The sequence below is a fragment of the Lygodium microphyllum genome, chromosome 5 (assembly GCF_053477565.2).
Source record: "Lygodium microphyllum isolate KBCC chromosome 5, Lygodium_microphyllum_v1.1.10, whole genome shotgun sequence".
NCBI classification, from domain to species: domain Eukaryota; kingdom Viridiplantae; phylum Streptophyta; class Polypodiopsida; order Schizaeales; family Lygodiaceae; genus Lygodium; species Lygodium microphyllum.
In genome coordinates, this window is record NC_141139.1 from 48,101,375 (window position 1) to 48,116,498 (window position 15,124).

At 39.8% G+C, this 15,124-nt stretch overlaps 1 protein-coding gene across 1 annotated transcript in view; it reads left to right on the top strand.

The window, feature by feature from the left end:
* LOC148035789 (nicotinamidase 1-like) overlaps positions 1-13,929 on the top strand; it is a 32,489-nt gene extending 18,560 nt beyond the window's left edge. The window contains exons 3-5 of the mRNA XM_087677798.1: positions 12,516-12,649; positions 12,863-13,048; positions 13,313-13,929. Coding sequence (XP_087533924.1) covers positions 12,516-12,649; positions 12,863-13,048; positions 13,313-13,390 — 398 coding nt within the window. The 3' untranslated portion in view covers positions 13,391-13,929. The remainder of the gene's footprint in view (positions 1-12,515; positions 12,650-12,862; positions 13,049-13,312) is intronic.
* Positions 13,930-15,124: the final 1,195 nt, after the last annotated feature.

The following is a 15,124-nucleotide window of genomic DNA, read 5'->3' on the forward strand; positions in this document are numbered from 1 at the left end:
TGTACCACATAGTATGAACACTTGTTGTCAAATCATTTCTTGTGCAACGACCATGCCAAGAGCTAGGGTTATCAAAATTAAAGTTCATTTAGAGTAAAAACCATAGTGAAATTTAAATAAATCATTAAGTTTATTTCTTGTCATGGTGACACCCTTCACACAATCATCTCTCTCATCTCTCCACACATTTGTCATTAACATCAACACACTAATACTTACACTGAATTTTCTCACATGTATTAATACTAACATTAAAAACCTAATGAACCTTAAACTTTTAATGCTTATTTCTGTGTACAGACTAAATTTTTGACAATGGTTTGCCATGGCCATGGAGTAGGGGCTCCAATTGCCGACAAACCTCAAGAGACTTGCAAAAAGACAATCTTTGCACCACCCCAAGCACAAGTACTGGACAAGAACCGTGTCTCGTCGTACCCACCACTTGCAACATGTGCCTCCCTTGTATGCCCCTTTTATTAGTAGCGTTCCATATATACTTTGTTCTATTCAAGATAAAAGTGTATTTGTTAGATTGTGAGCAAACAATGGTTTTGTGCATGTCATTGTATCTCATGCCACATAGCAAGTTGATACTTTGTTACCAATGAAATGCCCCCACATGGGACTGCATCGTGATACGAGCCGCACTATCATAGGGACATGTACTTTTAATGCCTAGCTTTGGCATTATTAAATTGTGCACATGTAAGCTGCAAATGTGAAGTGCAAGTTGCTTTTGGGGCATGGCGATAGTCCAAAACTCTAAGTTTGCAGTAGGGGACAATGGCAAAAGTTGTGATAAGTTATGTTGGATAGAGACTTGTGGGTGCTTGGTGTCAGTTTTGTCCTAGAGCATTAAATAGACCCTTGAAATAAGTTTAAACAACTTTCAAGTTCGAAGGGCTTAGCACATTAAATGTGGATGGGGAAATGCCAATTAATGGGCAGGGGCAAGAGGATAATTAATTTTCAGCCGATTATTAATTACTGAAAATTAAATTTAGAGGAAGATTCTTGCATAGGAATGTATGCCACATTGCAAATTGTGAGGGCACCCGCTCATGCAATCTGGAGGAAGCTGTTGGTGGCTGGTTAAAGGCTGAGGCAACCATTTTGAGGCTGGTGGAGGCAGAGATAGGCTGGTAAGGCTGTAGATGTCAGCTGGGAGAGTGGATTACAGCCATAAAAAAGGCAACAAGCTGTAGGCGACTGCTCCAAGAGGCCATAGGGGCTGCAAATGACAACATCTAGAGGCTCTAGGGCTTCAGGCAACCTGTGTAGGGGCTGTAGACAGCAGGCAATAGCATTCTTGCAAGGTTGTAGACAGCGGGTGACTGCTGGTGGTGGTAGATTCCGACGACATATTCATCAAATTTCTCTCTCCTTAGCCATTTCTCATCTCCCTAATATTTCTCCAGCCATTCTTAGCATATATCAGCAATTGTTGGTTGGCGGCAATGATTTTTGCTATGAAAACCCTAATTTACAGCAGAAATTAGGGTTTCTTAGCTACCTTGAGAACCCTGCTCCTTAATTGAAGCCTCGGTGATGATAGAGGAATTCACAGCTGATCTGAAGAGGAATGCCAACCTCCATTTAAATTGGTCTACATGCAACTGTTCATGGACCAATTTGTGCCCAAACTATAGGCCAATCAATAGGAAAATTGATCTTTGATGTTGCTGGTCATCTATGGCGGTCCATTATATAGAGGTTTGAAGAGAGATCATTCTATATCTTGGTGTACTTCGAATTGGAGTAATACAATCTAAAGAAATACTGCAAGGGGTGCTAGTTGTTGGGCTAATTGGGTATTGGCTGTCCAAGATTTAAGTGGTAAAGCATTCATTTCAGATTTGTGAATGTATTAGTTGCTGTACTTCAAGTTAAAATCAGGTCATTCACCACCCTGTCCAAGAAGGAATGTTGGTTTCATGGTTCCATTGGTGGGATACATGAACTCCTTCGAGTAGGTGGGCCCAAGGCACTTGTACACAAGCTAGTGTGATTGCATTTTACTGAATTTGTGATCAGTTGAGTGCAAGACAGCAAGCATGTAATCGTCGTACTCTAGTGAAATGGGTTCAAGCAAGAATGATGTGATGCATCACAGAATGAAGGATCAAGAAGCATTGGTAGAAATGCAATGCCCGACCTTGGTATAAGCCCGCAGCATGGGCAGCATGCTGAGAATGTGGGATTTGAACGAGAGGTAGGGCCATCAAGGCCTCCAAATATTAATAAGAAGAAGAAGAATATGATCAGTTTGAGGCATAGTTGAGGACAACTGTTGGTATCTTTGCACAATTGGCAAAGAATCTTCGGCTTGTGCAATTCTTGCATGCTCTAAAGGATAGAAAAGGCAAGAAGAAGAAGTCATTGTCTAGAGCTTTGGGATAGCGTGAGCCTCCAAAAGAAGAGGCAACTCAGCCTCAGGATGCACACAATGCGGGAAATGAATGCAAACAATGATGCTAGTGGGGCAATCACAGGAGATCCAAGGCCATCTTGATAGTGCCAATCCAATGAAATTCGGACAACAAGGCATGCACTCAAATGTTCAGCATCTGGAATACTTTGTTGGAGGATCTATATTCCATGCAATGGCTAGTCAAGGTACAACTATGGGTATGTATGGCTTGAATCCTTATGGTATGCAACGAGCAATGCATGGACCAATGTATTTGGAAACAATGCTTGCGCAACAAAATGTTGATTCAATGGAAGGGATAACCCAACCAGATGCCCAATGTCAACTAGATGAGACAACATGGTGAGAACAGGATGGGCACTAAGGGCAAAAAACAAGGGAGTGAGAGAGCATCCCTATTTGACCAACCGTGCAAGAGTAAAGAGGCTCAGTAACATCACCATTCAGCATGACACATAAAGAAACATCACTCCTACTAGTGTATATCAACTAGGACATACATGGTACAAAATCCATGCTCTACACAAGCTTTGCAAGAAAAGTCTTTGGACAAGCTATACTATTGTTTAGAACTCAAAACATTATGATTCATATATATGACACAAAGAAAATTGAAATAAACATGTAAATAGCCTATGTATAATATGGACCGAGTCAAGTTGCAACATCATGATTCTCATTTCAAAACAAACTGGCAAAATGTCAAAATCTTGAGTGAATCATGACATATCATAGATAACTCATAAATGAGCCTAAAGTCGTATAATAATCAATTCTCAAGGCAAGAATGTACTAGATTGACAGAGTCCAATGCCTAAACAAAGTCCCAAAAAAGTCAAATCTCTCATCCCAAATCTTGAGCCCTCATGAGTCATTACTTATCTTCATCATTATGTTTAACATTGCCCAATAGTTTTTGCTAAAAAAACCATGTTTTTTGCTATCAGAAATGTTTCTTACTTCAAGAAACGTTTCGTAAGTTTCAAACTCAAAGAAACGTGTTTCTTTGTTGCTATGATGCCTGGAGCACAAATTGGCACATATGGTAATGCATCTACTAATCATGATATGTTTGGGGCTCATGGAATTAATGCTGGTTATGTAAATGTTTCGTCTAATGCTGCTCATGAGGGAAATACAGCCAATGCACCTTTCTTGCAGCCACCTATTTATGATAACTTGGCATTTATCCAAGGGAAAGCAAAAGATTACGATGAGGGTGGCAAATGTGTGAAGCTTGAAATTTTTAGTGATGCACATGATAGATTGAAGGCTTTGACCCTCGTTCCACAATTTCATGTGGCCCATTTAGGATGGAACTTCACCAAGTCATCCAAGATTTGAAAGGTAGCCACTTTCTTGAAGGGGAATGCATTGCAATGGTGGTCAGGATGCATCCCAATGCAAGAATTTAAAGCAATACAATAAGAGAGGTATTGCTATCTGTCACTTGCTATCATGCTGTTTCCCTTTTGGAGCAAACAGAGAAGTATTGTTGTGGGCTGCCCAAGGAAATCTGTGATCTTTACATCAAGACCATAGTGAACAACACGTCACAATTAATTGAAACCACATGTATAGTAGATGCTTTGTTATGTGGTAAGTCTACGGGCTTCAAGGGTGATGATGAAAAGCGTGAAAAGAAGATTGTTGAATGGAGGGAATTAATGGTTGCTAATAAATGCTTTGCTTCTGAAGAGGAGGGGTACATGGCAAAGAACTGTTTCAAAAGGCAGCAAGTTGTAGATGCTGAAAATAAGGGTGATCCAATGGGGAAGAAGCCCAAACCTTTCTAAAGTACCGAGAGACAACATCCTCACCGAAACCTGAATTTGAACATAGCTAGTCTCCAATAGAACACTACTAGATGAGTAAACAATATTTGCATGCCAAGCATCGATCAAAGAGCTCGAAAGAGCTATGATAGGGTAGGTACCGAGAAGAGGAACGGAGGCAAGGGATCTTGAGGGATGGATGCATGCCAAGAATACAGACTAGCTATTTACTCATCTAGTAGTGTTCTATTTATGTTTATTTGCATGCCAAGGTAAATCAACAATGACTACTAGTTGATTTACCTTGGCATGCAAATAAACATAAATATCTAGAGAAGAGAAACGGAGGCAAGGGATCTTGAGGGATGGATGCATGCCAAGAATATCAGCAAATAAACATAAATTGAAATGCATGATTTACCTTAATAATCTTGGACATTAGACACCCTGTTGGCCCCAAAACTGGCATCCCTTTCGGTATTTCTTTAACTTCAATTCCCAATGGATATATTATAAGTTGAGATTCCACAATCTCCTTGGTTTATCCAAAAGCCCCTTGTGGGTCCAACAATCAACAAACAAATCGGACCAAATGCTGCCCCAAATTTACAGTGGATGGTTGGGCATTTGAAATCCTTAACAATTCACAAATTTCAGGTGCTGATTTTAGTGTACGATGTCTTCTCGTGTTGGCACAGGTCTCAAGGTGGCTGCTAAATCTTAATTCTTGCAGAAATATAGGGTTTAGAGCAAAGATTCCTCAACTGTCCATCAAATTTGGCTGAGATTTACTCAAAATGACTGAGAAATACTAAGATCTCTTGAGAATAGGTTGGAGAAGGAGAGAAAAGTACTATGGGCCCACGAATTCAAAGGATTTGATGGTGTCTCGGCAACGGAACCATGGAATGAGCCTTCCTTCCGTGGATGGGTGGTAAATCTTGATTACAACTTAATTACAGTAGCAAACAATAAATGCAAATCTGAAAATACAAATTTACCTATTGATCTTGGACAATGCACACCCGATTCTCAAAATTGGCACCCCTTTCGATATTTCTTTAGCTTTATTGAAGAAAAAGTTGATTTACAATGGGATTCTCTTGATCCCCTTCGCAATCCAAACTCCCCTTGTTGTCCAAAGTGACCAACAAGTCTTCAATCTATTTTGCCTCTTGATTCAGGCACTTAATTGGCCTTCATCCGCTTCATAGACAATGGAAATGCCCCAAATTCAATGGTTGGCTAGTCCTCTATTTGAATTTAGCTAATATTCACCTTTAGCCCTGAAAAATCCAAGTTGGAGCTTCCAATTTTTGCCACGTTTTCTGAGACTGCTACTAAACCCTAATTTTTGTTGTAAATTAGGGTTTACAGCAGAGAAGTCTGAAATTTCTCAGCCTCCAAGGGTCCAAATGTTGAGATCTTTGGAGCAAGGCTGTGAAATGGCCGGGAGATGAGAGAGAAAGTTGTAGAGAGAGAAAATTTAGAGTTTTGTTTCAAAGAATGATTGAAAATCAGTTAAATGCAGCTGCTGCTCTACCACAACAACTTGTAGATGCAAAGAATTGAAGAAAATTAGTCATTTACTACTGCTACCCTATCTCAACAGCATGTAGATGCTGTAGTCACCTGCTATTGATTGGTCTTCTCCTGCCCTTGACTGCCTTAGAAGGTCCTTCAATGGCTGCAAATCAGACTAGCAACATCTCCTTCCTCTCTCTTGCAGGCTGAATACACTAAAAATGCCTCTCTCTAACCTCTAAAGACATTTTTCAGTCTTGCATGGGCATTTTTGACAAGTGGCAGCCTTCCCAATGGTTTTTTCAGTATTATCCATAATTAAATATTAATTTTCCATCTTTAAATACTGAAAATTAATCTAATGATTATTTCGGTGCTTATCAATACTCCGTTTGCTCCTTTCTCCTTCCCAAGGTAGTTGTGTGAGTATCCTTTCTCATTTGTTATATCATTGTATCACCTCCTTGTACTAATAGCAATGACAAACTCAAAGACTCTAATCATACTCATTGGAAGCTATGTATGAAGGCTTGGTTTGTGTAGAAAGATCTATGGTAGGTTGTTGTGGGTTTCGAGTCCAAGTTGGAGCGTCCATCGACCCCCTCCAAGTGGACTTAGAAGGATGAGGAAGATTTTTAGGTGGAGCTTTTCGGATGGGAAGGCAAGGATGGTAAGGCTTGTATTGCTTTGGGATGGTTGCTTCACCCAATGGTCTCTCCTACCATTCAAACCTTGGAGACCTCCGCTGAAGTTTGGGATAAGCTACAGGAGCTTTATGAGTGGCAATCTTCAATGAGGGCTATTGCCTTAAGGTCAATTGTATAGCATCAAGTTTAATTCTCATGACTCCATGTAGGCATTTCTATTAAGGTTCAAGATTATCCATGATTAGTTGCTCACCTTGGGGGCAGCTGTTATCTCCTCTTAGTTATTTGCATTGATTCTTACTAAGCTTCCTCGGGAGTACGATATGGTGACTCAAGCTTTGAGAGTCTAGGTTTCCACTCTTGATCTTGATTTTGATGACCTCATGTCTCTCTTGCTTGATGAGGAGTCTTAACTCCAAGGACAAGGAAATGTTTCAATACATGGTGATGATATTGAGAGAGCCTTGGGAGTATCTTCGAAGACTATGATGAAGCATGCTCATTGGTATTCTTGTGGGAAGTAGGACCATCTCTCTAAGGATTGTCCAAAGAAGGCTACCAAATCCAAAGAGAATGACAAGAAGCCGAATACTTCATCTTCAGACTCTAAGACTAAGTTATTGAAGGCCACTTCGGCCAAGGTGACCCATGAAGCTGTCTTTGAGTGATGTTGTGCCCCCCTCACATGCTCCTAGCCAAAAGGGGCAAGTGTGAGGGTGGAGAGGGGGCATGCTGATGCTCTTTCATATTGGTGGATTTGGTGTGTGTCATCAAGTTCACATCTTCCGGGGATTCAAACCTTGGACTGGTGTGTCCAACGCTAAGTTCATGCTAGGATGAGTGACATGATGTGTTCGTGTGGTCTCGCATGAGGGGACCCAAAGGGCATGCTGATGCTCTAGTGGAGGAATCTTGGTCTCACAGTGAGCTATCCATGGAGCTTGTGTGACTATAGGAGGTGCAAGGTGGCTAGCTCGACTACTTTGCTTTTAGAGAGGGATTATGGCATTTGGACTTCTTCTTGAGGGCGCTTTCTTAATGAGGCGCATCCAACGGAGTGCACACTGTTGGAATATCCATGGTGCATCATGGGTTTTCTTGTTCATCGCTTGTTCATTTGTGCTTTGAGAGAGGGTGTTAGAAGTGGTCATATCATAGGTTCAGAGTGCCCACGGTCTTATTATGGGCACTCTCTTTCTTTTTTATTTGGTAATTGGCTAATCTATTTTGTTGTAGGACAACTCCTTTATTTTTGTCTATAAAAGGAGGGAATGTGGCCACAATCCACTATCACACTTATACTAGCAAGTTCTTGGTGTGGAGAGGGAGAGCTTGTGGAGTGTGTGAGCTAGGGCTCAAACATTGTACTCTTGTCATAGCAGATTCCTATTTCAGGTCATATCTTGTGCATTGTTTCTTTCATCAATCTTGTATCTTTCATTATTCCATTGTTGTCGTGCTCTTCTAACACTCCTTTCTCTCTAATAGTCTTCTCTTTCACAATGGTTGGAATAGACTTTCATTAGTCTCCAAAAACGTTTTTTCCACTTGCATGGGTAAGTTTTGCTAAGTGATAGTCTTTTAATCCCATTTTCTAGCATTATCTAGTTTATTAAATTAATATTCAAAATATTAATTCTGAAAATTAATTTAGTAATTATTTTAGTACTTAGAAAATTAATTTCACCAACTAATAATTAAATTGGCTAGGCCATTTTGTCTTCCAAGTATCCCTGAGCACTTATTAGTCCTTAGACCAATATTGATTATTAAATAATGTTTAGTCTCTAATATTGACATTATTGGCCGATAAATTGGTCAAGGCCAAAATTAGATATTGGATACCATCTAGTATCTATTAAACATAACTTATTATAACTTTTGCCTTTGGCACCAATTGATATTTTGAGATCGTGGATCCCACATTGTGAAATAATTAACTTGTACCTTGTATCTGTATGCCAAAAGTGGATGCAGTGATGGAAGCGTGAAAAACTCCTATAATAGACTGTTGAACTCAAGAGACAAAAGAAAAAGAAACACTGCTAAAGAAAAGAATACTGCATAAAGAACTCAGAAATGAAGAGATACTTAGGGAACTTGTCAGATGATGAATGACAGATGATGCATGATGATAACGACTGTGGAGGAGGAGCATGAATATATTGGCAAAAATAATGCCATAAATGATGTTAGGTTGGTCAGCATTAAATGCCGGTTAGACAACATAAAATGCTAAAAATGACCATTATAAAATGCCTAAATAATCTAAGAAATGTCTTGGTGCCCTAGTCCACTGACATGCATAGACTCAACCATGAATGACATATCTGCTAACATAAGTACATTGGGCAACTTCTTGAGCGTTTTCAGATGTAAGACTGCTAGCCTATCTCTACTTCCATTGAGAGAGGTCACATGTTTACACTTGAGGATGTAGGAGAACCTTTTGATGCTTCTCTTTATCAGCAGGCCGTTGGATGTTTATTATACGTGTAATACACAACCATATATTCAATTTGGGGTCTCTCAGTTGGCACACTTTATGCACAACCCTGGTACTACACATTGACAAGCAGTTAAAAGTGTCTTTCGTTATCTCAAAGGCACTTAAACATTGGGCCTTCTATCCTAAAGGCACTACTCTTTGCTTGCATGCATATATAGACAGTGAATGGGCTGGTTGATTTGACATGAGGGTATCCAATAGTGGTAATTGTTTCATGCTTGGTGATTCATGCATTTCTTGGATGAGCAAGAAGCAAACTATAGTGGCCACATCTAGCTGTGAAGTTGAATACATGGCAACATTTATAGCTACATTGGAATGTGTATGGCTCAGATACCTTTTGGTGGTGGGACAACAATTACCCACTCCTATCTACACTGACAATTTGAGTCCCATGGTAGTTTCGAGGAACCCATTTTTTCATGCTCGCACTAAGCATTGAGGTGCATTATCATTATGTCAGAGAGAGGCTCCATGTAGCGGAGATTGACTTGGTTTATGTCCCTACAGAGGACAACTTGGCATATCTGTTTACAAAAGCTCTCTCTAGAGAGAAGTTCAAAGCCTTTCGCAAGGCTCTCGGCTTGAAACCATTTGGGGATTGATTTGCTTGTTCCCTATATACGTTTACATCATTCACTCGAGGGGAGTTTGTTACACTTATTGTGTTGCTCCTATGTTCTAGTGTGAACACTCCTGTATCTCACGGGCACTTTTTATCTTCTAGTTGGAGAAAAGTTTTCTCCTTGTGTGAACACTTGTCATTGGGTGTGATTCTTAGTACCTTGGGATTGTACTTTCGTTCATTGTCACATAGTGGATGCAATCTTCTAGTTCTCTCCTCTCTCTTGTTGTTCATTTGTTTACTGTGAGTATGAGTGAGTGTATGCGTGTTGCTGAATCCCAACCTAACAATTTTTAGCCAAATAGATTTGAAAATTGGGTACCATCAAATTGGAATTTGGCCCGAGGTTGTGAGTGTTATATTCCTGGACATTTGGATGGGCGCTAGTAGTATTGGTCATAGTAGTCATGAAGTGACTTAGTGCGAATGTACTAAGGGCAGTTCAAGGTTAGGGCAGCTAAGTCCTATTTATGGACTCAAGGCCCTATAGTGCACATCATTGTGTGATCACCACTTGTATGGCTTGAAACAAGCTCCTCAACATAGTATTTGAGGATAGATGCTTGTTTGAATATCAAAGGGTTCAAGAACTGTCCAACTACTCCTACTCTATATATTAAGAATGAAAGGAGGGGGCAGGGACTTGCTGGAGCCTGGTCATAATTCTTTCTATAGTTGATATGCTGCTCATGGGACCTAAAGAATGAAAGGATGGGGTGGGGACTTGCTGGTCATAATTCTTTCTATAGTTGATATGCTGCTCATGGGACCTAAAGAGGATAAAATTGCAGATTTTAAGGCTGAATTGAAGGATACATTTGCTATATCAGATATGGGCCTCTTACATTACTATTTGGGGATTTAGTTCACCCAAAATCAGCATGGAATCATCATGTCACAGTCACAGCATGTGGAAAAACGCTTACATAGGTTTAACATTGAGGATTGTAAATCTATGAGTACTTCTATGGAGCCAAGGCTGAAGCTTTCTGTGCATGATGGTAGTGAGATGACTGATGTTGCAAGTTAGGTTGTTGGATGCCTTATCTATCTTTGCAACACACACCTTGACATACAGTTTGCGGTATCTCAAGTGAGCATGTTTATGCACGACCCACGTATAGTTAATTGGCAAGCTGTTAAGTAGATCTTCCATTACCTGCAAGGTACTCAAACACATGTCTTGATATTTTCCAGGGGGGAAGACTTGCAGCTACAGGCGTACAATGATTTAGATTGGGCTGGAGGCTTAGTCACTTGACAGTCTACTTGTGGATATTGTTTCTTCTTGGGCTGTTCATGCATTTCATGGCTTAGTAACAAACAGACTCTAGTGGCTACATTGTCTTGTGAGGCTGAGTACAAGGTAGCCTTCACAGCAATAGTTGAATTTGTATGCAAATTGCTAGCTGATCTACAGGTTTTGTTGAAGGTCTTACACCCATTCTTTCAAACACTCAAAAGTGCTATTGCAGTAGCACGAAATCTTGTGTTTCATGCTTGCATGAAACACATTGAGATTCACTACCACTATGCTAGAGAAAGATATTATGTAGGAGAGATTAGCTTAATATATGTTCCCACACAAGAAAATGTTGCAAACATTTTCACCAAATTCCAAGGCATTACCACGCAAGAAGCTTGAGGCTTTCCACAAGTCCTTCAACTTATTACCCTTTGGCGATTGATGATCCTTGTACTTCATCACATTGGCACTGTAGCGGGGTGATAGAATTTGCCAATTTTGGGTAGCACCCAATGTAATTTGTGTGGTATGGACACTTATTAAAGTGTCAAAGTATGGTGTGTCTAGGAATTTAAATGTAGTGACACTAGACCCTAGAGTTAAAATTAACCAAACTTTAGTTAGGGTGTGGATGTGTGGTTAGTTCAACCTTAGACCTTAGTTGTACTTGGTACTTCTCATTGTGTCGTGCAATCTTGAGCTAATACCCTTTCTTGAGCTCAAACTGTATACTACTCACCATCTCTTGTTTCTTCCTCCTCCATAGCCAATTGAATCTCACACCAGGGGCTCTCGTTCCATTCATTCTGCCTCTTATGTTCGTCTCTCTCCTTTGCTGTCCACTCTCCTCATTGCACTTTTGGTTTCTTCAAATAGCACATCTCACTTGGCATCCAATCTTCATGCATGTGTACGATGAAATTCAATAAAGCACCATAATTTTGCAAGTGAGTTTTTTGGATTTAAGAAAAGTTTCAAGTTGAAAAGTGTCATCTGGACATTTCAGGAGTGTGCACAATTGTTATAAATATACGAGTCTTTGAGCTTTGCTTTTGGCAAAAAGCAAACGTGAACCGGAAAGCTATAATTAAAGTTGAAAACTCTCTATGAAAGCCTGAAATTGAAAAGCTAGGGCCAAAATTCTTATTTCAAGGAGCCGCAAGAGCATTACACATGATATCTGCTTATTTCTTATTTCAAGGCACCTGCAAGAGCATCACACATAATATCTACTTCTTAGCAGCGATCCCACCTGTCAATGGGGCAAGCTATCTTCTTCACGGAGCAGCTAGTCCATCAATTGTGCCCACCCTTTCCTGAAGACATTTTCTTCAGGGTTCCTGGTGGCACGATCTTTTTAAACATCCACAAAGTCTCCCTAGTTGTAACCATCTGTACTAGGCAAGATGACTTCTGGCATTGATTTTCAAGGGCTTCCTGGCCACAGTTCACCTACAAGTTCTCTATTTACTATCATTCTTGTCTGGCAATCCATCTTCTGGATTGTGTGGTTTATTTTTGGAATTTGAGATGTCTTCTAAGGGAGCCCTAGGTTCGCTTGAAACAGGCCATGAGTTTTTTGAGTACTCCAGAATTTGGCAAACCATTCTCCTAAGTGATTAAGTGTGATAAGGAGTATCGTGTTATCTGAGCCCTGACTGCCAAGTAATCACACCATAGGCTGCTTGATATTCTGTGGTTCTTTTTGCATTAACATGTTTAGAAATTGTATTGACTAAATCAATGCTTTTGCAGAATTGAAATGGCTAGAACATGATAGAAACACGCACATACTGCGTAAAGACTGCATTAATGGTTACATTGCTGGCTTGAGACCTGATGGAACAAATGTGGTGTCGGAATGGGTGAAAGCCAAAAACATCAAGACGGTATTTCTACTCTTTTGCATCTAAATGTGCAACAATGTAGCTGCATCTGATATATTCTCAGAAATGAACCTACAGAATTGAAAACTAAATCCTGATATGCTTTTTATGAACATGCTTTTATTCCTCTCAATTTTTATTCCTGTGTGTAATCCATTTGTTTCTTGTCAAATTGGATCTTCAAATAGCTCTTACATAAACGTTTACTTTTGACAGATCATCGTTGTGGGGATTTGCACAGATATATGCGTCCTAGATTTTGTTGTTACTGTTTTGTCAGCCAGGAACCATGGAGTTCTAGCTCCATTGGAAGAGGTGGTGGTATACACTGAAGGCTGTGCCACTTATGATCTTCCAAAAGAGGTTGCGGAAGGCATTACTGGTGCTATTGCACATCCACAGGCAAGTCGTATTCACCTCTTTATGAGCACAGCATAATGTATTGGAACATAGAATTGTTTGAGGACAAAGCAGCTTGCTGTACAGGAAATTAATGGCTGTAAGGCTTCTGCTTTGTAATATCTGGATAGAATTAGCAGAATTTAGAGAGTTTTAGTTGGGCTTGTAGAGGAAATTTGAGATAGGCCAGCAATTTATCCTCATTTTCCTTCTTTGAGCTCTTTCATCCTTGTCCTCCAGCTTTAAAGTGTCCTTTTTCTTTGGCAGGGACTGACACATCATATTGGCTTGTACATGGCAAAATCCAGAGGTGCACGTCTTGTAGATAAAATTAAATTCTCTTAAGTTGCTTTGTAGGCAACTTTCCAATGCTGAAATTGTTTGATAAATATCTTCTGAACACTATGCATAATTACAAATGGTTGTCAGTTGTGTACAATTGTGGTCTTTGATACAATTAGATTTGTATATGAAAATGGTCCTCTCTTGTAATAGTGTATATCAAAACTTCATCAGAAGCTTGTCTATCCTTATGCAAGTTCAGGTTCTGCACATGTAGAGTGTGGTCAGAATATGTAAATGGCCTTGTCTATTGCAAATAATGTTGGAAGACAAGCTTCGCAGTCAACTGTCTGTTTTGAGTTGTGTCAGGCAAGTCTAAAAAGTAGTTCCATCAGCTGAGAGTCAAGGAGCCAATTAGTATGATGAGGAGAAAGGACATGGCCAAAAGTAGTTCCCTTTTAGCTCATGGGAGATAATTTTCCATGGTGTGTGCTTGCTTACAGCATTGATTGTTTTCTGTGCTGCTTCTCAGCATTCTTAGTCACACTCATAACATTCTATGGTGTTCTGATTCTTCTGAGGATGGACTGTTTTCTGTGCTACCTCGCAGTGTCACTAATCACACACTTATTGTTCTGTGGTGCGTTCTTAGTTTCTTTGAAAATGAGTGAGACCTTCTATTGTATTAATAGGTGACTAAGAATGCAAGTAGCCTCTTTGAAAGCAGGGGTTAGGTGATGCTTAAAATGAAAATACATTGTATAATATTAATAGGTGATTTGTTTTGTTGTATGATGTGAACGAGTTGAATGAGGCATCTTTTCGAGGCAGTTTTTTTTGGTTATGTTCATATTTATTCGTGCAGAACCTGAGATCAAATGACTGCTGAGGTATCAATATTTGCTTCTCTTTTAAAATTGATTAGGCATTTTCTCTATGATATAATTATTTAGTAAAGGAGTAAATATACTGCTGAGGTAGTATGCCATGAACCCTTCCCATAGAAATCCATGTTTTGAGGGTGAGTTTGGGTTGAAATGATTTGTACCCAAGGAATGGATATGATAGAATGGGGGATTGGAATTGGGTGCATGATTTATGAAATTGAGTCAAGCTCAGGGAACTCATGTTCGTGTCTATTGGGACTAGATCTAGCATATACAATTTGTCTGGAAATCTAGGCTGTTGTACAACTGAACTAGAATTGAATACTCTCACACACAAGGTCTAAGGGTCAGTGAGCAATGTACATGTGAATTGCTTGAGATGGGCTTAGGGTTCAAGTGTATGTAGCAAGAAACTGTGTGTGTTTTGAAATCAAAAGTCCAGTTTTTTGTGGTTAATTGAGCTATGGTTGGATGACTTTGAGACATTGAAGGGGGGGTAACTTATGGCCGATTCATAAACGTCCGGATGGATGAGAAGTACCGAAGGTTTGTGGGCATGGGACTTTTTCAGATCTAATGGACAAGTGAGTATAAGGACAATAAGCGCCTCTCCACTCGTCAGATTCCCAATGGCGAAACGGTAGAGTTGTTGCATGTTTATAAATAGATAGTTGGTCAAGTCTTGATTGAAATTAGACTTGTGCTTGGCCGTGCCTTGAGTGGCTCGGTCATGTGGGGCATCTTCTCTTCTTTTGGACATTTTTAGCCTTAGTTTACATGTATTTATGGACTTTGTTAGAGCAATTGGTCGCTATCCTTTTCTTTTGAGATGTTGCGAACCCTAATCAAGAATATTAGTTTTTTTTTTTTTTTTTTGGTGCTTGAACAGCCTTGGTTTTTGCTATGTTGA